Genomic DNA, 26,129 nt, shown 5'->3' on the forward strand with positions numbered 1-26,129 from the left:
CCCCCCCAGTTTTGGGGAAGAAAAAGTGCGTCTTATATGGCAAAAAATACGGTAATCCAGATCTGCTTTACTTATGTGCCAGGGAGCCATCTCAACAATCGGACTCCGTGGATGGAGCTAAACGTTCTGACATCACAAATGGATTACGGCTTTTATTGGTTATTTTTGGCGCAGTGTACACTATTGTTGAGTATTCCCCTTTTTTTGGAGGGATAGTGCAGTGCACTATCCTTGGGAGTAGCTGCAATTCTTGAGCAAGCTCAGTGGAACAGAAGAACAGCAGATCAGGATCAAAATGAATGGTGTAAAATCATCTAGTGTTTCAGGAAAAGGGGTATTAATTCCTTATGATTAAATCCCACCTTCACTATTGCATTGTTTAAACGGACCACCTAAGGCTATGTACACGCGTGCAATGACTGAACGATGCATGAATGAGCGCTGTACATACAGAGCCATTCTGCTCTTCAGAGAGGGGAGGGGAAGAACGACAGAGTGGCACCTTGCTGCGGTCTCTCCCCCTGCACTTCCAATGCAATCGTTCGTCATCCATCATCCGTAGATCCTCCGGGGCGGTCGTTTTAGACAATGGACGAGGACCATTGTACACACGCAAGATTATCGATTATCGCACGAGAACCATTGCACGTGTGTTCCGAGCCTAAGTCGGTGAGTGCGTGAGTATATTAGATAAGTATTACTGAAGTGTGAGAAGATGATCTATGGTAACAAAGGATATATGTTTTGGCAAACTTTTTTTTTTGCTATTATTTATTGTTGAGTTGTGGAGTAGAAACATTATTGGCCTAGTTTTTATATTGTTAAACTTTAGTGCCATTCTGAATCAAATTGAACATTTTTAATAATTTGCCCATGTTGGCCAATCAGGTGATTTAGTTTTCTACAGAATAATACATTAAATATTCTTGGTACTGTGGCAAGCATCTGACATTTTTATTTTATTCCATTGTTTTATTAAAAAGAAATATTTTCTAGTTCCTGTCATTGAATTTCAGCACAGTGTTTTGCTTTAGTCTTACTCAGAGCAAATCTGTTTTCATTTAACATCTTTTCACACTGTTGTGTTTCATATAAAGCTTTTAGTGTGTTAAAACCTGATCAAAGGTACAGGAAAGTGAAACACATTAAGTATGAAGTTGTTAATCTTTCAGGTACATTTTACCATTCAAGCAGCTGATTGAACTCCTGTCAACACATAAAATTGCCTAAAAGATTTGCAGTGTGAAAGCTTACTCTTACCTAAAATGATGGCTGACAAAAACCTACCTAGTGGGGTCTCTCAATTCAATAGCAACTCTAAAGACTTCAATAGCAACTCTAAAGACATATATTGATTGAATATCAAAATCTGGAACTCCTCCATGCATTGTTTTTCAGGTTAAACTCATGGCTATTTCAATATGTTAGGCTCTCCTGTTTTGAAAAAACTGAAAGAATTGTCTGTGGTGCACAATCATAACAAACCTTACACTTTGATGCCATTTGCCTAAATTACATTTTATGCTTTTACCCCCTGTAACTGCAAGAACATGTGCTCAAATTTGAGTTTTTTCTTCCTGGGTAATTGGATGTTACCTCCATGAATATGTAAAATTAAACCAAGTTATTAACACCTTTTAAAGTTACACTTGTATCTGATTGGTCTGGTGATGATGAGGCATTGAATAGTCTAGTAAAATTACAACATATTGGGCATATCATTGTGCAGGGAGGGGGGAGTCTCGTATTGTAAAAAGGTTGACCATGGATGCAAACTCCAGTGTTTTGAGAATGCAGGTCACTGGGGAACTAGGGAGGCAATTATTGTTAAACTTTATCACTTTTCCTTGAAAGTTTTAGTGTTTTAGTTTTACATTCATTGCATTTTTTTGTCTCTTTTCGTCAGGCGATCCCTGTACCATTTCCTCCCAGATGGAATTGGAAGAAGCCTTCCGCCTATACACTATATACAAAGAGGAGGGCCTCAGCATTCATGGTAAGTGCCAAATCATTACTCTGATTTGGGACAGGTGGGATCTACTATTACTGTGTGTTGTCATTTATCATTCTGCATTTGTTGATGATCTTCAGTTTGGACTTCAGATAATCTGTGGTGATGTGGTCTCTCTTGTAACATGTCTATTCCCCTCCTGTGGGGTGTCGATAATGTCTTACATTCCCTTTTGGCATATTTGACCCATTCCTCCAGCTTGTCCACTGAGATTAGCCCTCTCCAGCTTTCCCCTTTCCTCTGTGGCAGCTTCTCATTGTCTAACATCTTCTGTAAATGTGTACAAAGTGTAAGAGGCATTCCTGGCAATGTCATTATTTCACTTATGTAGTGAACAAATGAACCAGGAGCAAAATTCTGCATGTGTACCTAAGATTTCTGAAGGTATTTGAGGTGATGTTGTCTTTCTGACACCAATTGGATGGTAAAGACCAAGAGGGTGGGTTAAAGATCATGGAGGATGACACTTTCCTCCCCTAGAAAGGGAATAGATCTTGGGTCTACGTGATACAAGGATGGTAGCCCATTATACCTTTCAATTCTCATCTATCTTAATGCCATCATCAGGATGGCAAGAAAATCCTATTGTGTAACAGTGACTAGAGACCCTTTGAACTTGCACTGAACTTTGCACAGATCCTTTCCTTTCCAGTGGTTGGGTAACAGTGAAGTAAAGGTCATAACCATTTGGTGCTGGGACATTCAGTGTTCTCTCCAGACCCTTCTAGCTCTGTGCACCACCCGGCACTTTTCAGTAACCATCCGGCACTTTTCAGTATACTTTTCAGTAACCACCCGGCTGTTTGTGGGTGGTTACTAAAGAGTTGGGTCACAATACAGGGTTGCTGCCCGCCTACAGCTTCTTCCCACCCAGCTTAAAAAACAATTCTGGGTTGAACACTGAAGTCTGCCCTTGTGTTTAGGACAAAGAAACAGGTTCACTTTAACCTACCATGAACCATTAAAGAGCCTTAAAGTTGTTCATGTAATGTTTTAGTCTTGTTTCTTATTAGGTGCAGGTTTTTACACAGTCATTCTTTAAACTTGTAACTCTTTAGGCCAAAGCTTTAGGTGGAATATTTTATATGACAAGCACAATAGGTCCATAATGCTTTCTGACCCACCAAATCACATCAGAGGGGTCGTCATAGCTTTTGTGCATGCTGTGCACTAAATACGAACTATTTTTTTCTCTATATATGAGTGGTGTCCCAAGTGCTAAGATTTTGCTTGAAAGCGTGATATGTTATCATTAGAACACTTCAAAGCAGCCAAGTATGTCACAGCCAGCACGAAAGTAAGGAAGTGACAAGAGGGATTTTATGCCCTTCAGAATAAAGAAACTTCAGAAGGAAAACCAGGTCATCATTTTGTATGGCATTATAAACTGCTACTGGAGCAGAATGAGTTACATTGTAGCCAGGATGTGGTACACTGTGACAGTGTGACTGGTGGTTTAAATAATTTGAATAATTGTTAAGACCTTATACATTATCTCGGTGCTGTACTCAGTTTATTCACTGTCCAGTTAGGAAGCTAGAGGTGGGAAAATGACATATAAAGCTCAAATACTGAACCAGGAAAATACATTTTTTCATTCTTTACAAAACAAAGGACACTAGGAAGCTGGATGACATTAAAAGGACACTAGACAGTTGTTAGCCATAACTTCCTTATACAAAGCAGTGGTTTGGCTCTCCTGTGGTCCCTCATGCCCCTCCCCCCAACACCCCCCCCCCGCTACCTGAATTGTGAACAAATTTACAGCATTAGTGTGGACCATGGGTGAGGCAGACCTCTACTTGTGTGTGATACAGCTGCTGTCCCCCTTGCAGACTATTGCAGCTCAAGATATTATAACCCTGTCCAAAAGGGCAAACAAATATCAAATATATTACTGTGAAGCAGCCAGGCTGTATATACAGTATTTGCAAGGTTCAGTTAGGCTTGAAAGCAAACCAAAAAAAACAAATGGTGTTTTTTAACAATCGCTCATCCTATCCAAATGGGAAAATTGCAAGAGTCCACACTACTCAAAGGACCTCTTAGGCACTTCCATTTCTTCAGAACCCAGTATTGGCATATCTGCCAATCTGCATTAGTGCCTGAGCCACTCTTTGTATAAATACACTATAAACATAAAACTGTTATTGTGTAGGTAATAGCTGGATTGCAGTAGGTCAGAATTATATAGTGAATATTGGTTGGTAGCACACCAGCACTTTGTAATGAATACTAGATTGGCAGCTCGTGTGCAGTGCCAACAATTTTACATTGGTTAAAAAAATGCAAACCTGTGAAGCAAAAATCATAAATAAATACATGGAAAACCTTCATATTGAGAACCCTAAAACGATGTTCAATCCAGAGGAAGGTAAAACAAAATATAAAGCTTTGATCAATTTTGTTTACAGCAGGGGGAACATATATTAATGCAAGGTGATAATATATTCCTGTGTTAAGGGAGAATAAATTCAGTTCTGCTGAACTACTCCTTTTTTAGCCATCATTCTGGAACTGTCTTTTGCAGAGATCTGGCAGCCCCGGGGAAGTTGGACAATCATTTAAACCTGCTTTTATAAAGTCTTGAAAAAGCCTGTACAGAAATGATTGCAGGTTTAGAAAGGAAGTCACTCTTTTCTGTTTAAAGTGGCTATATAGCATGAGAGACACTTTTTAGAACCATGAACTGACTGGCTTCACCGCAAAAGAAATAGATGGAAAAGTCAAGTTTTTATTATTTCCGTTTTAATAAGTGCTGCTCTTTGAAATAACAACCATGCTAGACAAATATATTACAGGCATATTTGCTGAGTACTATTTTTAAAAAAGATCTTCATTTTTAGTGTAATAACAATTCATTATCTGTTCTGCATGCAGGGATGCTTTGAGCAGATCTTTCTTTCACACTTCCTTTGTTATTTGCAGAGACTCGATTTATTCTTTGCTTTTGGCTTTGTTCAACATCTGCTGTATGTGTAATTACTTTTGATGTTCTGCAGAGAGTACATCTTTACACTTCACCTTTCTGGATGTGCAGAACATAGGAAAGTACATTATGTCAGAAGTCATTGACATTACAAAGTGCAAAGGATGCCGCCTTTTAAAATTAATCAGTTTTGTTATGTTTGGCCAAAAATTGATCTCCCAAAATAAGGGTGGATATACGTATTGGTGTGTTTGAGCTGCAATAGGTCATTCATTTTTTTACAGCAAGTCTCAAGCAGCTACCTATCAAAGCTTAACATGATAATGTCATAGAACAGCCATGATATTTAACATTTTATGGGCCCTTTTTATTTGCCTGCATTGATGAACTTTGGCCTTGTGTCAGTGGAATTACTTAACAAATGCATTTGACCTTCTTCTGACCTGCATTTCCCTGTTCCAAGAGGGCTTAGCATTCACATAGAATGCAAAACTGGTGTGAGGTAAGGAAAATCTCATCATCAAAGTCCCTTATAAATCCATGGCATAGGTCCAAAGTGAGGGTGTTGTTTACTGGACTACTTTTTATACCGCTGAATTTCCAAGCTAAGACCTGGGGTGCAAAGTCACTTTTTAGTCACAGGTGGGATTGCAAGTTGGCAGATTTAAAAACAAATGAATGCAACTCTGTAATAATTAATACAACATTAAATTTATTTTACAATCAATGCAAACAGTGTTAAGTACTGAAATTGGATTGGTATCGGACTCCTGAAATCTGTGCAGTAAAACTCAGACTGCTAGTATATGAAGCAGGACATAGAGCCCGGCAGGCTACAGGGACCATTTGCTAACAAGGAACATTATGATAGAAGGAGAAAGCATTTCACAGACATGAGCTCACCAGTTTGCTGCTTCTCCTTTTACTGCCTGGGCAATCTGCTTGGAATTGTGCTTTAAAGTGTTCTGAAATACAGAATTGGGCGTATGTTTTTACACAGACCATGTCAGTGGACCTTGTGATAGAGTTCAGTAGTAAAATTGGCAGGGTCACAAGCGGCACAGAATTATATTTCCCGGGACACCACACTGTTGATTAGTGCATGTGGGAATTTCTATGCCCAGGTACATTGTTTTGAGAATGGAGGTTAGTATTGACATTTGCAGGGCCACTATGGAGTCACAGGATAGAAGGACTGATGTGCATTTCTGAGCCAAAGATACTATACAGCTGTCCTGGAAATGATCATTTCTATTGATATTAATAGATACATCTACTTGCCTATTACTACACTTCTGTGCCAAGATATCCTGGTATATTATTATGATAAGCCTGGGGATGGTTGAAGTCATATTTTTAGACATTCTGGTGCTGCACCGGGTATTGGAGGCAGTGGTATTTGCTATTTCTAGAGATGCAGTGCTATTTAAGTTGGGATGGACTGGGTATTATTTAGAGTCTAAACAAATCCATTAGCTAAGAATCCAGAAGTTTGGGCACAGGCACACTGTCATTCTAAGGTTTGAATTGGGAAAGAAGTATGTACCATGAATTAATGTGATCTTCATGTGCATAATACACACTGTAAAATTCCAGAAAACTGGGGCATTTGGAGACTGTTTGGCAGTTTGTTTGTTTGCAGCAGGTAATTTTATTTTTTTAAACATTATTATATGTGGTGTAGTGCCAAAGAGCACTTGCGCCCTAAATCTGAACTCTGGGCAAATATCCATTCATTAATCTAGTCATGTACAGGATACAATGAAAAAAGCACAATATCCCTAAACATCCAGTAGCTTAGCAGGTAACACTAGAAAAAAGATTTCTTGCAGTAGTGCTGACAAAACCTTAGATGGATCATACTTATGCAAACTACAGCCTAGTATGTAAAGGTTCAGTCCATGCAGAGCTAACATTTCAGTGTTTAGTAGATGATGGAGAGCTTAAACCTAAGTTCCCTATATCACTTGAAATAATTTACTAGAATGTCAGTGGTGCAATGGATGCATGTGAGTTCCTGGATCTGTGGAGGTTGCTACAGAAATAAACACCATACCAGGGTTGTGGACTTCTTAGGATAAAGTTGTCCGTAACATAACCTGGAGGAAATACATAAAGTGAAAGAATTACAGTTTTTTGACGCACCAGGCTCCACATATAACTAAAATATAACATTTGTAAGAGCATTCAACCCTCTGTTCTTAAGCCAGCGCACCACCTTCTATCACGTGGCCATGTAAAAGCAGCAGTAAAACACAGCTATAGTATATATGAAAATATTAATTGATCTTATTCACAGTTTTTTGTCTTGCAGTGTTTCCTAGCATCCCTGAAAAGCCAGGCATGCCATGTCCAGGAGAAGACAGTGAGTAAACTACATTTTACTTTTTTTACTTTTTAGTTTTTGCCAAGAAACCTCCATTTGAGGCCTTACATTGTGTTTTACATATTTCAGAACATAATGTTCTTTTTGTTGTTTAAATTAAGTCAAATATCAAAGCATGATGGTAAACAAGCATTGATTAGTTGCCAAGTTGGTAAACACTTCTTACTTGTATAGTAAATATTCTTTGTTACCTAAACTGAATATTCATTAAATATGAAGGGGTAATGGGTCTGATTTATTAAAGCTCTCAAGGCTGGAGAGGATAAACTTACAGCAGTAAAGCTGCAAACCTGGAATAGATTTCTTCAAAGTTATTTGCTATTCATTAGCAAATATTTTCAAACCTGGACCAAATCCATTCCAGGTTTGCTGGATCGCCCAGCTTTACTGCTGAAAGTGTATCCTCTCCAACCTTTTGAATGCTCTAATAAATCAGGCCCAATGTATCCAGTACAGAAGGACTTAGACACCTGTTCAGTCCAAATCAGACTTCCTTTAGTTTATAAAAGGATTTGTGATTGTTTTGGCCGTAATCCTGAACAGCAACAATTTTGCAGGTAATTGTGACAGATTTATTGTTATACTATTTTACACTAAAAAAACGCTGTAACAAATTAATGTTGTGAAAAAATGCATAAGCAGAGGATTGCCTTCAGCAAAACCACAGGTAGCAAAATGGTAAATGGAGATGTGAAAAAAAAAAAAAAGGTTTTAGAAAGGTACATTTCCCAGTTCTTTCAAATGATTCTGCCTTTCTAGTAAATTATAAAATCTAGCTTCTTGGAATTTCATTATCCTGATCTTGTTTATGATATTGTATTATGCCACTTTAGAAGTAGATATCATCTTTTTAATTTTCTCATTATTAACCAGTGGCTGACAAAATGTCTTCACTGAGATTATACACAAATTCTGTTAGGTCTTTGAGTGGCCAGTCCAGGAGGGGAATTGGGAGATTTGACAGAATTGTCTTCTTATTCCCTTTGGAGAGTAACTTGTTGCCCCCTTTTTCAAAGCAAGTTGTAATAGGAAATGGTCTGGACTGCCCAATAGGACAAGTTGGGAAAGAAGACTATCGACAAGGATTATGCAAAATGTTATATTTGTAACAAACTATAAAATCCAATTGATTAATTTTCGAGTTGTTCCCTTAGATTGAAAAAGTGTTTCTTTGAACCATTCATTAGGCAACAAATTTTAAAGTAATCCTGGTTTCAACTAAGTGAATTATCATGCTGTATGAAAAAAGGTGCTAAAAGAAAAGATATCACCATAGATACAGATGTAAGGTGATAATTTATCTTTCTTGCCTTCAGATATCTTTTGCTAAATTCAAGTGAATCAGTCAGTCATTTGTCTCGAAATATGAGTGTGTCAAATGTAGATCTGGGCAAAATAAAAAATGACCCCATCCCACGAAATGCGATGAGCTTTTTACCTTCCGCCTAAGCTACCACTGCTTTGCTGAAGTCCCAAGTGGTGTTATAAGTCTTGCCTGGGTTCTCCCCTCCTGGTCTACAACATTTGTGGGGTCATAAATGGTCCAATGAGACCAAGGTTGAATTTTTTGGTTACAATTTCAATTGGTATATATGGGGCAGAAGCAATACTTTGCTTTACTAAAGGAACATCACCACCATGCGGTGAAACATGTGGTGGCCATATCATGCTTTGGGGTTGCTTTTCCTCAGCTGGAACTGGGGCTTTAGCCAAAAGGAAAAGAATTCTGAACAGTTCCAAATACCAGTAACTTTTGCTCCAAGACATTTAGGCGTCTGCTGAGGAGAATTTCACTTTTTTATCACTATGACAAGAAAAACCCAGACCTAAATCTAATAGAAAATCTATGGGGTGACCTGAAGAGGGTTGTGCACAATGGATACCCTAGCAATCTGACCAAATCTGAGTGCTTTTGCAAAGAAGAATGGGCAAATATTGGCAAGTCAAGATGTGCCATGCTAATAGATTTCTACCCAAGAACATTGAATGCTGTAAATAAAACAGAAGGTTCTTCAGTATAGTATTAGTTTACGGCTGTGCATACTTATGCAGCCATCTTATAGTATGTTTTTCTTATTTTTTACATTTTTTTTTTCAGGTTTTAGGAAAAGTTTTGAAATGATTTATTGCGGTCTCATTTTTTTTATATCCTCTATATATTCCTTTGAATGTTTTCCTTCACATCCTGTTCTAGTTGGAAGTAAGGTAAAAAGCAGCCTCACTTTGAACAATAAAGTATAACGCATTGGCTAAAGCTGGGCTTCAAGTTTAAAATAATAGCAAGAACTTTTTTTTTGGGAGGGAGTCTGTGGAAGACTGTAATAAAAGGATATAATTTGGTATTAGACACCGTGTCTATTTAAAATGTTTAAATTTTCACAAGATTGTAAATCTAAAGAAAATATTAAAAAAAAAAAACAAAAAAAAAAAAAAAACTTTCTGATAGTTTGTGCTTTTGTCACCCCGATTATCAGTAAATCAGCTACTCATAGTGAGGAGAGCTGGGACATCATTTTGTTAATGAAGGTGATCATTAAAGGCTTCCAATGTGTAATGTTATACCCCCTTCAAAGAAAATAAAAAAATAAAAGCAAGTTCCTAATGCAATTGATAGTTACCAGAATGAACATGAATTACCAGTATACAAAAATAGGTACTGGAGCCAGTGCTGTTTTCATAAGTGCATTTAAAATTGAAAGGGATTTTTATTTATTGTGCATGTTTTAATATGAAATAAATACTTTGTTTTACTGCAGTCGTCCAAATCATAAAGCTGTTCCTTTCTTTTCTTAAGCTCTTTCAGTCCTGTGCACATTTTAATTCCGTTGTGTTGTCGGTATCCCAAGGCCTTTGGAAAAACAGTGATGGCAAACAATTTCAATGCAAATGAAAAGAAATGACAATATTGTACAAACACAGAGCTTCATCTGTCTCTGCAAAAGTTGTAGCATTTGTGGCTAGGCAAGGTCATAATGGTGATTTTCTGCCAAATCTACAGATAGTAATAATAGGGAATAATATTGTAAAATAAACTATATGGGAACAAATGAGTTATTATTGGAGGACTGAATGTATTTTATTATTGCATCCAACCTTATGGCAGTATGAAATGAAAATGTGGTTCCTTTGGTTTTGCTGAAGTTCTTTTAACTAAAATAAGAAATACAATACCTGGTTCCCATTGTACCGAAAGTACTGATAATGTGTTCTTTATCTAAGGTACATAAAAACAGCATTAATCCTCCTGGCAGATACATCATAAGTGGGATTGATTCTCGCACATCCACAATTGTTGAGTATCTGTATTATTTTTTTCACAGCCAAATATAAGGAAGACTTCTTATCCTAAAGATACCAAGGATGTGATTATTTCACAGAAAGAGAATGAACATATTCTGATGATTTAACACTGCAGATGTGTCATTGCGTTATACTATCATTTTTCTTGAGGACTGCTTAACACCTGTAGAATGTTATCTTAATAAACAATTTTAACTAGGTAATGGATCTTTCTGCTGTCAGATTTAATGATACCCAGGGTGTGATTGAATGACCTGTTAACTCACTGGTGACTTTAGTGAAAGAATTGGGTCTAAAAGATTTTTTGAGATCCCAATACCTAGACACATGTCACTAAATCTGCTGCCCCCTAAATGCATTGCACACTTTTCAGAATAGATTTAGCACTGGGAAATATGCGGTTTCTTCTTAAAGCCACTAAAAGTGCAGTTAAACCCAGGGTCTGTCCTACCACTATTCTTTATTTGATTTGATTGTCAGAGTTGTCTGGGGGCATTATGTTGAACCTTAGCCTCTTTTGGCAAAGATAATAATATTCTAACTCTCCATTCTAACTATTTGTCTCTGTTTCTCGACTGTGCTTGCATTAATATTGTATAAGATGCCTTTATCGGGGGTCCCTCAAAAAGCAAGTAGTTGAGGCTGAACTTAATTCCCCCAGCTAATGGGAGTTTGAATTGTTTGTTGGACACAAGGGTAAGGCAAGGCCCAAGGGTCAGTTATGACTTAACTGCGGACAACATGGAACATAAAATTTAAATTTACAGAAAAACCTTGTTTTGATCCGATAAATTGCAAGGGTGGGAAATATTGATTTAAAACTCAACAAAATTGGAATTTGTTATTGTTACTAACTTCCCTAGCAAATACTATTGTTTAAAAAAGTTAGGGCTAGATATTGACGGAATTAAGAAAAATAGTTATAGCTGGTTATATTTGTGGGTAGAAAGGGAATGATATATTACTTTGCCAGCCCCTGCCGAAGCCCAGTGGAGTTGCATGGTGAAACGTGTGTGTTTGACGTCATTATGTTTTTTGACTGATGGATTCTGGATGGATGGATGACTGAGTTTTCTTTCTCCTGGATTGTTTTAGTGCATATGTTTTATTAAAAAGCCAAATGATTTGGCACTATATGCAATTTTTGTTGCACAAGTCAATGTTACAGATAGCTGTTTTGTAAAAATTTGGATATAATTTCAACAATCATATAAAGCAGTGGCATGGATTCCTTTACAGACTTCACATAAGCGCATACTGACCTCTGCCGAGGGTAGAACGTACAGTAACCTAAACTCTTCAAGAATATAATTCAGTCTACAAACAGACCAAATGACTAATGATGTATCTATTTCTTGCTGTGCAGCTATGAATATACCTCCATTTCTATCAGTAGTTAACCTGAGGCATAACCCTGATATAAAGTCATGTATACTGTTAAAATGAAGCCTGGGCTGGCTTGAAATGTTTCTTGTGTAATAACAGTTCTGGGATACATGCAACTATCTTTTTGGAGCCCCTTTTCATCCTAAAGCCCTTCTGTACATGGGGGGCCTGTGTGTGCTTTTCCTTCACACCTCTCCCTGGTTCTGTGATTCACTTGTCAAATTAAAGTGGCAATTCTGCCTATCTTAAGTTTCAGCACCTGGTCATTGATAGGTGTGGATGTATCTTGGAAGTGTCTTTGTTACAATTGAAAAAAAGAAAAAAGTATAAAATATATATTGTAAGTATAATAATGCTTATCTGTCCGGCTGCTCGCACCATCGAATGTCATTGTCTTGAAGAATATAAAATTATAATCTGTCAATAATGCATCCAAAACTTTGGGAGTGACAAATACCTTCATACCCTGCTGTGGTTTTATCTTCTATATTGCTTGTGGATGGTGCTGGGAGTCCTATTAACAGAGGAATAACCTACAAGGAGGTCTGTGATTCTATTAAGCAATTGCTGTGATGTAGGCACACCAGCCACGTAGCATTACCAGGTTGGTGATTTGGGATGTCAAACACTAAAAAAAATCAATTTAGAAATCCTAAATAAGCCTCTCTCATTATTAAAGTGGAACTAAACAAAAGCATAAATATTGTTCCTTGCCTAAAAACTTACCTGTTCACAATATTTTCTGAAGTTTACTCTGACCTGCACATGACATGAGTAAAATTTCTGTGTGCACTGTCATTCATAATTGTAGCAGTCATAAAGTGGCAAAAAAAGAAATGCTACACAATTTTTATTTATTTTATATTTCAATGAAATGTCTAAAACATTTCCCAACTAGGATTCCATAGAAGCTTAGGGTTCTTGTTAGGGGTTTCTTGAGCCTTGGCAGGTTTACCTCCCATCTGATGGGGTTGCACAATTCTCGGTTCAGTGCCATTTAGCAAAGCCAGTAGGATGATGCCAGTGATCTTTTTTAGCTGTCTTGATGAATGGCATTTTGACGAACTTGACAGTTTACATTTTCCCACCATTCTTGATGAATTTTATGAATGGTTCCCTGACACCTAAATATATTTAAAGAGTTGAGAATGCCTGGTCTAAAACTAAAGAAAAGCATGAAAAAAATTACAAACACATTTCACTTTAAGCTTTACTGTTTCACATGGTGCTTTCCATGGGGATTTAAAGTGGAGCTCTAACTGCATTACTTACTGACAACAATCAGCAGCTCCCTTTGCAGTAATTTATCTTTGCCACTAGATGTCACCATGTCCTCTGAGCCCTCATGGACCCTGGGGGTGCGTCACAACACACCAGCCTAGGCTCAGAGTACTACAGCACTGAGCAATGCTCACATACAGTTAGGTCCATAAATATTTGAACAGAGACATCTGAACCCAATTGAGCATGCATTTCACTTGTTGAAGACTAAACTTCAGACAGAAAGGCCCACAAACAAACAGCAACTTAAAAGGCGCTGCAGTAAAGGCCTGGCAGAGCATTAAAGCAGGAAACCCAGCATCTTGTGATGTCCATGAGTTCAGGACTACAGGCTGTCATTGCCAGCAAAGGGTTTTCAACCAAGTATTAGAAATGAACATTTTATTTTCAGCTTTTTATTTTGTCCAATTACAATTAAAAAAGGCTTTAGTTCCTCACATTTTTATGCAATCTTTTTGTTCAATCCAATGAATTAAAGCTGAAAGTCTGCAGTTCAACTGAATCAGAGTTGTTTCATTTAAAATTATTGTGGTAATGTACAGAACTAAAATTAGAAAAAAGTTGTCTCTATTCGAATATTTTTGGACCTAACTGTATCATAACATATCACTTAAACACTGTTATGGGGTAACCATGGTCTGTTCTTTTTCCTCCCTAGTTGTTCTTACAGCCAACAAGTGGCCTTTGCAAATTTAATAATTAGGCATTAATCACTGTTGTTACCAAAAGGCTGGATCTACATGGACGTTTTTAAAAAATGCCTGTAAACGTTCCTATTGTGTTTATATGCGTTGTTATGCACTTTTATTAGCGTTTTAAAGCTTGCCTATGGCGCGGTTTCCCCTGGTTTTTCACGTTTTCCTGCATTTTAAACTAATTTGCATATTAAGTGCTCAAAAACGCGGGAAAACGTCCCATTTAAAATCAATGGAAGCGTTTACCTGCGTTCTTGGGCGTTTTCCAGCGTTAACCCAGCGTTTTAATTTTTTAAACGTTGCAAGCAACGCTTAAGATAGGTGTCGTAAACATGCTTTAAGGAAACGTCCTGGTGTAGATTAACTCATTTTATTGCATAGGGATTTCAAACAGGGGCTTTAAAAGCCCCAGGTTAAAAGCTGGGGAAACAGTCCGTGTAGACTAAGCCTAAAGAAACCAAGAATTAAGATTTAATAAATAATGTGAAAACAAGTAGTATGAAGAAAAACAAACAAACAAAAATGGTGTTTTAGCAAACTTAGTTAGGGTCCCAGGGCTTTGCTCATTGTAATCAGTCAATAGTGGTGTTTTTAGACACCAGCCCTAAAATATAAAAATCTCAATGCACATTAACAAATTCTTTTTTAAACTAGCTGTGCATCACAAAATCATGGATTGTTAAGTTATGTGTACAGTTAGGTGATGGCTAAGTTAGGTTTAGTCTACACGGAGGCTTTAAAAGCCCTTGTTTAAAATTCCCATGCATTACAATGGGCTAATCTATACCAGAACGTTTCCTTGAGGCACGTTTATGAGCGTTATCTATAATGCTGCTAGCAACGTTTAAAAAATTAACACATGGGGTTAACGCTGGAAAACACCCAAAAACACGGGTAAACACTTCCATTGATTTTAATAGGTCATTTTTCCACGTTTTCCCACGTTTATATTCGCTTGAAACTTAAACGTGGGAATAGACGTGTTCCGGAGTTTTAAAGCTTGCCTAAAAATGTGCATTTAAACGCACTAGGAACGTTTAGATGCGTTTTTAAAAATGTCCGTGTAGACCCAGCCTTAGGCCGCGTTTTCCCATGTTTTTAACGCATTAACGTTTTAAGTGCCTATAAACGCAGAAAAAGGCTCCATTAAAATCAATAGAAGCATTTAGCTGCATTTCCCCGCATTTTTAGGCGTTTTCTAGCATTACTGCCGTGTTTTATTTTTTAAAACATTGCAAGTGTTTATCGATAACACTCATAAACGACGTGCGTCAAGGAAACGTTCTAGTGTAGATTAGCCCATTGGAATGCATAGGAATCATTGAAATGCATGGGAATCTCAAACGTGGGCTTTTAAAGCCTCGGGCTAAACTCTGGGGAAAATGTCTGTGTAGATCAAGCCTTAGAGGAATATATAAAGGTTTTTTTTAAGTGCCTGAGGACCAACAAAGGAGAAACAAAGTAACAGTTTAGCTTTGCAAGAAGTCCCTTCTTGTTGGCATTTACCTAGTCTTAAAAAGCTCTTAAAAAACAATGTATACACACTTGCAATTGCTTATTAAACCTAGCATGACTTCTGAAGTGAAGGTTAGTGTACACACTTATAGTATATAATAGTATTATATATTTTGAATTGTGGAAGTAATTTGGACAGCAGCTACTCCTTTTTCTCCAGTTTTCATAACTCCACCGCAACTTTATTAATAATAATAAACGGGACTTATAAAGCGCCAACATATTACGCAGTGCTGTGCTTTGGAGGTTGCAAATGACAAATACAGACAGTGACACAGGAGGAGGAGAGGACCCTGTCCTGAAGAGCTTACAAACTAAGAGGTGGGGGAAGTAACACACAATAGGAGGCGAGCTTGAAACGGTTTTATTAAAATTAGACCAAAGCGTTTATTTTACCAATAGCTATTATTGTGTGGCTGTCACTTTTCTAGTTCAGTTTAGAATGAGTTAAAAACAAACTTTTTTTTTTTCTCTTTAGGAAAAGGAGATCTTTTAATATTGTTTACCCTGAAATCTCCACCCATGGGGTTTAGCCTTAATCTAAATGTCATATTCCAAAAGCATTGACAGAATATTCTGTTGATTTGACATTTTTCTTCCACAGATCACCACTGTCCCCAGAATGGCAGAGCTGGCATAGGGATGGCCTTGGAATTGTGATGTTTTGCCAGCTGTGGGTGGCTGCTGGGGTTTTCTTGCTGTGTTATTCCCACTAAGGGTTCCTCCTTATTTTACTGGCCAGCTACTGAAAGGATCTCAGTGTTATAGCTTTCCCCAGCTATGTCACTCCTTCCATTTCATACAGCAATTATGTGTTCTGCAGACCAGTGTAATAATGTTTTCCTACATGGGAGTCTCCCGGGGATGTGTTGTTGCCCTGTGTATGTGAGGGCCCTGCAGACAGTAACACGGTTGGCATTGGAACATCCCGCCCACCGCCTATGAGCATCTCGCTCTCTGTAGTTCCTAGTGCACAGAAAAAGGCTTTTGTCGCCTCAGCACTGCCTGTCCTCTACCTTCACACCGAGGAGAGAAAGAGAAGGGGAGGAGATAGGTGGGGAGCCCTGGCTGCTTTGTGCATGGGGTGCTCAACACAGCCACCAGCCGAGATGCTCAAACAATGCACCAGCTGTTACTTTTGGATGTATGCATCCTTTTAAAGGTGATCCTTTATTTCCCTTTCTCTGTATCTGTTTCTTCTTCATTGCCTTCTGCTGAAAATTAATCTTGTTTTCATTTCCACTGGAGATTTCCTGAAACTTCATTCAGGATTCCTCCCCAGTGATGCTCAGGCAACATTAACTCGTTAGTTGCTTGGCTGATCTAGTTAACTCCTCCTTGTCTGCGAGCTTTTTTGTTTACCGGTGATTTCCAACAGTGCACATGACCGAATGTTATTAAATACTTACTTTCCAAGCCAGTTTTGCTGATAATGTATTTGTTTTGGTTAAATTATGGTATTTCAATAATTGGACCCAATTGTCCTGATTATTTTCTCATTACCAATGGATTTTTTTTTTTTTTGTTTGGATTGTAGGAACGAAGAATGCTACTTCAATAAAATACAAATGATTATGGATTGATTTGCTCTGTTATGTTTATAGTGTCAGACTACATATTGCACCTCCCTTTGGTATGTCACGGAGTCTGATGTCAGGGGCAGCACTCTGAAGTTTATGTTTGTGTAGTACCAGGTGCATGGCTGGTGGCACCCGCTTTAGTGTTTCTGGGGCATCCAGGCCATGTTTTCTTGTATGCCTCAGCTGTTCAATGCAGCCTCCCATGAGATGAGCCACCCATGCCTGGATACACAGGGCAGGGAGACATCTAAACAACCTTCCATTAAATATGTGAATGCCGTCTCCTGCCTTTATCCACTGCTTGTCTGTAACATACAGGCTGATCCTGCCTTTTGTCCTTGATTTGTAATGATAGCAGAATAGCAGCATCCGTTATTAAAGGAACGGCAGAGGGGAGGGTGGTTGTCGTGGGGAGGGATGTTTCCCTTTAACACATGCTTTATTATCAGAAACAGATAAATGACTTTTCTTTGGGTTGGTAAAAAAAAAGAGAATACTAGTGAGGAATGTTTGTGGATGTATACTGAGAGCTGATGCATTGCTGTGTGCAAGTGGGTGAATGTATGTGTGATGCAGACAAGTCAGCATATCACCTCTGTAGCTGCTGTGCCTTGTGGTTCTGCTTTGCAACCAGAGATTGTTAGAACACATCTTAGATAGCGCTCGTGTCCCTAGCGTGCGTGTGGATTTGGCTGATTCGAGTCGAGCTTCAGACTGGAATGAGAGATCTTGGAGAGAAAAAAAGGTCTTTTCAGCATTATTGATCAAAGAATCGAATCACTAAGCATCACTATGGAGAAGAGATGCTGCCGATAAGGAATATTAAAGCAAGGAATGTATCCCAAGAAATCTGATGGTATGTTAGCAAGGCCCTCGTTTTTACAGATCGAAGCTTTCTTCTCTACTGCTCCCTTCCTAGAAGGATGCTGCTACCTGGTATTTATTAACAGATGATCTTTTTCCTATTAGAGAAGTGCATGCCTTGGTTCTGTATCTTCTGCAGTGCTGTAAATGAGCAGACACTTGGATGCCTTTACATAAGGAGTTTATTCTCATGTGCTGCTGCTGGACAGAAGCTTGTGCTAGAATCGAGAAATTCCTTTGCTGTACCTGCGATTTCTTGATTAGCCTCCTTGTCCGGTTTATTTGATCTATGCCAGCTGCCCAATTTTATCAGCTCTGTTGGCTTACTGGTTTTTATTGTTTATTTTATAGATAAAAATTGTTGCTTGCCATTTTTATGATTATTTTTTTTATGTATCAGATTATCAGAATATATTGCATTCTATGTAATGGTATGTGACGGAGGGTGGGTATGGGATCATCCTCCTACATTCATATAGGCTACACAGATTAATAGCTTAATGGTACGGTATTGCTGTTCCTGCAGTGGCTGATACTTGCTCTGTTTTGATAGTGTTAATCAAGGGATTATAACTGAATCTGACTAGGCAGATCGCTGCTGTTGCTTTTTCTATAGCATCCCTATGTAATCTGGATTAGAAAAAAAGTAGTTTTCTATGCATACCAGTGCAGTGAATTGTGATTTGCCTTCAGTCTGGTCTATGACTAATGGTGAACCACTCCTATGTGACTGTCTGATGCCAAAGCTGTTTTGCCTTTAAAATAGCACCATGTAGGTCTGGCATCTTTAAAAGGCAACAAATTTGGATAAAAATAAGCATTGTGGCCATGGGCCTTTTAATGGGCAACTGGTTTACAGAGTTTTGCTGTATTTCCATAATGTTTACATAAAGTCCAGTTGAGTTTTATCAATTTGTTTTAGGCAAATATGGGTTACAAAACCATGAAGAACCAAGTCCATGTAAATGTTCCATCAGTGCAAGTAGCAATAGGAAAGTGCAGTAACCCATAGCAACCAGCTGTCACTTTAATGCATTGTTAAGCAGTCCGATAATTTAACAAGCTTATTTTGGCTTTCTCTTTGCAATTTTAGTGCCCCAAAATGTTGTATAATTATATTTTCATATTCTACTTACACATAGTTCTAAGAAGACTGATCTTTTTGTATACACACATACTTGAATGATTTTTGCTATATAGGACCTAAATTTCAAATTTTTTCATTCAATGATGTGAATGTAGATTTTGTTTTTGTGTTCGTAACACCAGAGTTTTAAAAGAGCATCAGTTGTGAATGTTAGCAGAGCCGAGTTTGTTTAGGATATATCTTGCATGTAAAGATGATTAGAATTTCCCTGAATATTTTGGTATTGTTGTGCAGCTATGTCTGACCACCACCTCCCCTTCGCTGGCACTCTAATTAAGATGAGGGGAGGAGGTCATTGTCATCACGTGATTATGCCAACAGTGATTCCAAGGTCACACTCCTCCTTTGATGCCAATTTGATGAGATCTTTCCAGCTGTGTGACCTTGTGTAACAAGCTGCAAGTTTGTTGTATACTCTTCCCTGCATATGCCATATATTCAGATACATTAATAATTGTTTAAATGTAATTATAATCATGCACAGGAAGCTGTGTCTCTTCTGCTAGTTTGTTTTTATCTGCCATAAAAAAAAAATAATATATAGGGTGTAGCAGACTGTGCTGCTGGAATAAGAACATCAAGAAGAATGGAGCTTGGAGGAGGGGGCCAGCTACTTTGAATTCTCCAGACAACATTTACTTTTAGCAAATAATGCAGGACAACATTATCGTAGGTAGACTTTATGTATGTGAGTTTGTTACAGATACAACATGGTATCAATTTTTGTTTTTTAGAAATAAGGGAGTCGTTCTTGTACCTTTCTTTGCACAGATTACTAATCCCGCAAAAGATCAGCCACATTACTAATCCTGCAAGGACTTTTTATTAGGCTTCTGCCTAAAGCATGTATACCTTTATAAAAAGGAAATTTTGCATGACTTTGATCTAAGCTTTGTGATCTAACAGAAATGGCTAACAGAGACTTGGATATTGGACTGTTGAATTGTGTGGCCAGATCTCACCTGGAGAAAAGGGCGAGGTTGAGATTCATGATGAGAAGTGAAGGCCTTCTATGTAACTGTAAAGGTTGACAGAAGTCCATTAAAGGATTGCAGTCTATTAAAAAAAAATGTCAGCATCAGTATTTGCTGCACACTGCTGTATCTAACAGGTTTGATGTAAGATGCAGTTACAGAATTCAGGTGGGAGGAGACCAATAATTTGCCTGTAAGCTCTCCTCTAAATTAGGCTTTTATAATTATTTTGGAACATTATTTTTAGTAAGACATATTTAAAAAAACAGAGTTCTTTAAAAGTATTTTTGCATTATACATTGATATCTATTTTGAGTATTTATAGATGTTTAAAGGTGAAGGGATAAGTGAACAATAAATGATTCTAAAGGGAAAAAAGACAACCTGGTGTGTATAACATCTTGATACATATATTCATATTCTGCTATTTAGATTTCTGTTATATGGGGTTGAAGAGCAGCCTTTCTCCTCCTTTTTATCATAGTGGAACCCTCTCTATAAATATATTCTTATAGGGCTCTATTTATAAAACAGTGAATCGAAAATACCCTCAAAAATTTTATTACTGCCATTGAAACACATTGACCTGGAAGATTTCCTGATTTATTAAATAGAAACCATAGTACAATAACATGGTAGTCAATATTAAGAATGCCTTCTACATTGCTGCCCAGTGGGAAGAATTACCAATTTATGGATTAGCCAAAAAATCTGATTTTTTTCAGGTAATCTCATCTGAAAAAGACAAATTGCTGATTGCTTAAGGAACCCCTAGCAGTCTCTGGAGGAAACCATGGGATCCTGGATGAGAAACAATGATTTAGGAGCAGTGATAGCCAACCTTTTCTGACCCACCGACCACTAAATTTATTTCGCAGGGAGCCATGTATCACTCAAAGGGAAGAAACTTCCGACATAGTGAAGTCATGATGCCAGAACCTTCCCACTCTCCCATCAAAGGTCCGAGCCTGCTATGGGAGAGTGGGCAGGTTGTGTCAAGAGATATAACCTCCTCACTTCACTGAGCCTGCCATCCATACAGAAGACATGGTTTGCGGCTCTGGCCACTTCGCCCCCCTTCACCTGACTCCACGGACCACTGTTTGGCAACCGCCGATCTAGGGCTAGCTTTAGCATAACGTGAAAAATAATCAGCAGATTGCATCTTCCAAATTAAACAGTATAGTAAATACTATAATCCTTACTTTTCACACTGAATAGTTAACATATTATTGAATTGACAGTGACTTGTATAATTGGTTTGGACTTGGGACAGATTGTGCACAACAGATTGTTAGAATGTGGGGCAATCTTCTAATTAAGATTTCTCAAACTTCCACTTCCATAATGAGAAACTAAAACAAACCTGAACAACTGAGAAAACTTTAAAAACAAAGTGCATACAAGTTCCCTTGTAACACTTTTTCCTGAGATAAACAAGTGCGACATAAACTTTCTGTTGATGCTTCTGTTTGTCATTGGATCCCAAATGATTTATTGATCTAAATCCCAGAAAATCTGTGTAGAAGAAAGCATAGCGCTATCATCAAGTAGCTTGGCCATTTGCCATCAAATAAATAAATTTTATATCTGTTTGTTTAATCCTTGGTATTTTGTACTTGTGCGGTCAGGGTTCACATTAAAATCTTGGTGGTTTCTTTGATCCTAATGTTTCTCCCTTTATTTTGTAAGTTGGCTACATAGGCCATTTTTATTGGTTTGTTTGCCTGAACATAACCTTCTCTGGTTAAAGTCCTGTTATGACCTTTATTTATTGGTTTACATCAACTAAACAATTGAAAGAGGTGGGGGGGGGATGATTGGGAAAGCAGATAGGAACTTCAAGAGGGCAAAGAGGTATGTATCTGCAATATGCAATTCTTGACTTTCCTTGACTTTGAGCTTTGTTGATAAAGCGTGGCTATGTCCCTTATACAGTTTGACTCTTTTGCTGGCCAGAAGTGCATTACTATTGGGAGACAGAAGGTGTGCAAGCTCTAAATTGAGAGTTGTGAACTGTACCACCCTTAGTGTAAATCTAATGATCTTCTGAAGCTGTTCTAGGTTCTAAACAGGCCATGTAATAAAAGAAGCCTCATGAACCCTAAAAAAAGTATTTGTGCGACTTCTCATAGGGACGAAGGGAAACTAGATTAACCGTGTTTGTGAAAGTTAACAGGGGAACTAGAGGGGAGAACATTGCAGAGCATGTTCACCATAATTGTGTGCAAATGCTACAGCACAATTTTTTTTTTTTTCAGTGAAAGCCCATGTTTGTTCTTGTATTAATAGTACTTAAAACTTTATTCCCCTAATGGTTTAGAAAAACAAAAAAAAATCTTGCCTAAACTTTTTTAAATTTCTCCTGTAGTTGATACCGTAATGAATTTAAAATTGCACCTCTTTGACCTAGTATGTGTTTATTCATATTTGCCGCTGTTTTATCTGCAAAACTGCCTTACAGGCACGTATAAAACTATTTTGGTGTTTATTCATCATACTTTTTTGTAGGTATTTTTTGCATAGCACAAAAATTGGAATATGCCCTTTGTGTAATTTCTTGCATATTAACACAAGAAGACTGAGGGCCTGCTCTGTGAGACAATTGGTTCTGTTTGAACAAAGCTGCAGGCTTTTAGTGATCTTGGTTACATGAGGGGATAGCACAGGGATGACCTCATTAATATGTTGCTGTTGTTTGTAGGTCCTGGACCATAATTTTTTTTGTTAATGAAATAGATGATGGTTTATGGAACTGGCTGAGCAGTCTGTGTGTGCATATTTAGCTTTGTGCCTAGAGTTCAGCATTAAAGCATGCAATGCTTTTTCCTCTTTGCTACCAGTACCTAATTGGCTGAAAGTTTTACTACTTCTACGTAATTACATTTTCTTTGACCAAACTCAATGACAAAAAGAATAAAAGGACACACACACTTTAAAGACATCTTCTGGATACACATATATATTATGTATATGCACACACAATCATTTACATCTCTTGTGTCATGGCTGACTTTCTTGTTTTGCTTTAGTAATGAAGAAGAACCTTCCCTCCTAATTTCTGTGACTGGATGGAAACAACATATTGGGCAGCTGCAGCCAGCAGTATGGCAAGGGACAATGCAGAGAGGAGGGAAGTTTGCCCTAAAGCCTTTAGGGTGGCAAAATTAGATCCCACAGGCCACCTATTGGTGTAAACTTACCTAAAGATTGCGTGAGAGCTGTGACCGGATCTAGCAAACAAAAGCGTACAACAACCATTTTGCGGAAATATTGTTAGATGGTAAAGCAAGAGAAATGGTACGAGACATTGTAAGCTTGCTCTGCACTTCATTACACCAGATAATCCAGCTCGACAGCAACCTGTTCTCAGTTGTTGGTTATTCGGTTGTATTTCATACTACCTATATAGCTTGTTGGTTATTTTATGAAGAGTGTGCTTGTAAATTATTTGTAATAGCCCAGTAGTTGAAATACACTGACTAGCAGAGCATGGCAGGATCCTGTAGTCAGCAGTGGAACATGACTTTACTGATTCCTCTGAATTATATGGCACTGCACAGGGGCTTTGTTTATTTTAGGCATTATAAATGTCGCCCAGCATCTATTATGTGCATGTTGTGGGCACTGAATATTCCTGTCACCATGAGTTCTTCAGATTCCTTTTGAAATTTCTGTATCTTTAGTTTGTACTTCGTAGTCTTTTGCATTTCCTTGCAGTGATCATCGTGTTTTCCTGAAGGGGAGTCTTGCTGCTGTTGCTGAAGGTCCATTCTTCTGCATAGCATTTAAAAACTTGTGCATGAGGACTCAGAAGAATACAATTTTTATACTTTTTTTGGATTTAAAGAAATTGCCATACTAAATGAAACATTTAAACAAAAAAGGCATGCATTATTTAATTCATGTTTGTCAATGGTGAAAGTGTGACTGTCCCTGTTAATCTGCTCAATGAAGATTTCCTGTGAACTTCCTTTATAAAGCACAACAGAGAAAAGCACTTCAAATTTAGGGAAATCCCCTCCTAGATCAGCGGTCAACAACTGGTGGTGTGCAAGAAAATTTTGGTGGTCTGTAGAAAACTTACCTGGCCGGTGCGCCCCCCAACTTATCTTGTCCCCAGTAGTCACAGCCCTGCCTTACTGTCCCCCCAAGATGTTTAGCAAGCAGGTCTGAGCCTGCGATGGGAGAGTGGGCAGATTCTGGCATCATATTGTCACTCGGGGGAAATTTCATCTACTTTGAGTGAAACACAGCTCCCCACGCATGCACAAGATTTAAAATTATTAATTTAGTGGTCCGTGAGGTCCAAAAGGTTGGTGATGGCTGTCCCAGTTGGCCAATTTTTTTTTTTTTTCTTTTTTTTTCGCTTTTTGTTTTGGCAACTCAGAATTCTGGCTTTTTTTCTCACTTCTTAGTCCCAGTGCCATGGTTATCCTGGATTCAGTTCATTAAGGTGAACCTGTCCCCTGATCATTAGAGCCTAAATTTCCTTTAGCTCATGTATTGAAACCCTCATTTATTTTTTTTCAAGTGTCTGAAATTATTTAGTTTCTCTGGGCAGGTTAAACAAGTTCTGAACCTGCTCCTGGTAATTTCTCTGGCTCTTATGTTCTGTAGTGCTGTAAGTAGCTGGCAAGGAATATCGTGTCCAAAGGGGAGAGTAGTCATTCACATACCTGGAAGTGTTGGATACCTACAGCAGCTGGGAAGAAGTAATACAGTTCAGTATAAAAACATGAACTTTGGTTGGGATGAGTTTTACAAGGAAACAACAATTTGAAAGAGTCAGAGGAAGTGGGATTGGAAGCTAGGAAATGCGTCACATTTTACATATAATATCAGGGAAAATTAAGGTTGAGGACTGTTATGTTTGTTTTTATCGATATTGTATATTTGTCTATAAACTGTGTTTGGTATATAATAATTTGGCATCTTGTGTAATCTTATGTATAACTGAAGTTCATTGAAGTTCCTTTAAATCTCCTTTATGTCAAACAGGCAGTATATTGCAAAGCCCCTTCTGCAAAAAAAACAAATGCCTGCAACTTTTCCTAAATACTCTGATCCCTACAATGCTGGGTATCCTGGAACCCCCCTGGTCTGCTGGGGGGTGAATATGAGTAAGAGTTACATAGTTCCAATCTGTCAAATTGAGAAGCCCAAAGATCCAGAACCTAAAAGAGCGCTGGATGAAGAGGGCTGTGCCTAAAATGGTGCAAGTACAGATGAGCCCAATAAAAAAATTGCAACCAGGCAGGTCTGTTTATTTCATTTTTGAAGGTACTTGGCTTGTACTTTCTGCAATAAAAATCCTGCCTGCTCACATATTTTATTGTCAATGCTTAGTTCAACTTTAATAATGGTGACAGGGTCACTCAAGGCCATCTCACATTCCACTAACTGATTATTCAATACAGTGCAACACTGCTACATGTTTTACCAGCCCTTAGAAAATGTGAGCTCTAACAACCTTTTGTGAGGAGTCCAGAGTGAGGTTTAATCATCCATACCCAGTGTTCAACCCAGAAATCTTTTTAAGCTGGGTGGAAAGAAAATGCAGGCAGGTGGCAGCCCCTGTATTGTGACCCAACTTATCAGTAGCAACCCAAAAACAGCCGGGTGATTACTGAAAAGTTGTGTGCCCGGCTTAAAGTAGCAGGGGAGAACACTGCATACCATAGCAGAACTGAAAAAAAACACATTTTAGGAGGCAAAACAATCCCGCTTTATTGAGCCTTATAATGTTTAATTTTAAACATTTATGACCCCCATTTAAGTACTTTGTTCATCTAGAGCTCTGGCAAGCAATAAGTGATTGTCAGGTGGAAGTGCAGGTAGCTCTGCCAGTCACTGTAATAGGATTGGTGCAAAAAACGTAATACTACTACTTAGACTCAAATGGCTATTAGCCCTAATGAAGGGACCCCAAACTGTATTGTCTTTTTCCGTATGACAATGCTATCTACTTATAAAGTTTGTTAAAGGAGTGTTGGTGTTTGTTTTTTTAGAGGTTTTTTTTCTGGCACCTGTAATCAGCTGCCATTATCTGGTGCTTTGT

At 38.0% G+C, this 26,129-nt stretch overlaps 1 protein-coding gene across 6 annotated transcripts in view; it reads left to right on the top strand.

Moving 5' to 3' along the window:
- PRKCZ (protein kinase C zeta) overlaps positions 1-26,129 on the top strand; it is a 157,891-nt gene that overhangs the window by 38,282 nt on the left and 93,480 nt on the right. For 2 of the 6 annotated variants that reach the window (XM_072427153.1, XM_072427155.1), the window contains exons 4-5: positions 1,907-1,996; positions 7,240-7,305. In XM_072427153.1, coding sequence (XP_072283254.1) covers positions 1,907-1,996; positions 7,240-7,305 — 156 coding nt within the window. Of the gene's footprint in view, positions 1-1,906; positions 1,997-7,239; positions 7,306-16,475; positions 16,666-17,634; positions 18,020-26,129 lie in introns of those variants that run through there. The other 4 variants (XM_072427156.1, XM_072427158.1, XM_072427159.1 and 1 more) reach the window with 4 other exon arrangements.

This window comes from Pyxicephalus adspersus, chromosome 11 (genome assembly GCF_032062135.1).
Source record: "Pyxicephalus adspersus chromosome 11, UCB_Pads_2.0, whole genome shotgun sequence".
Classification (NCBI taxonomy): Eukaryota; Metazoa; Chordata; class Amphibia; order Anura; family Pyxicephalidae; genus Pyxicephalus; species Pyxicephalus adspersus.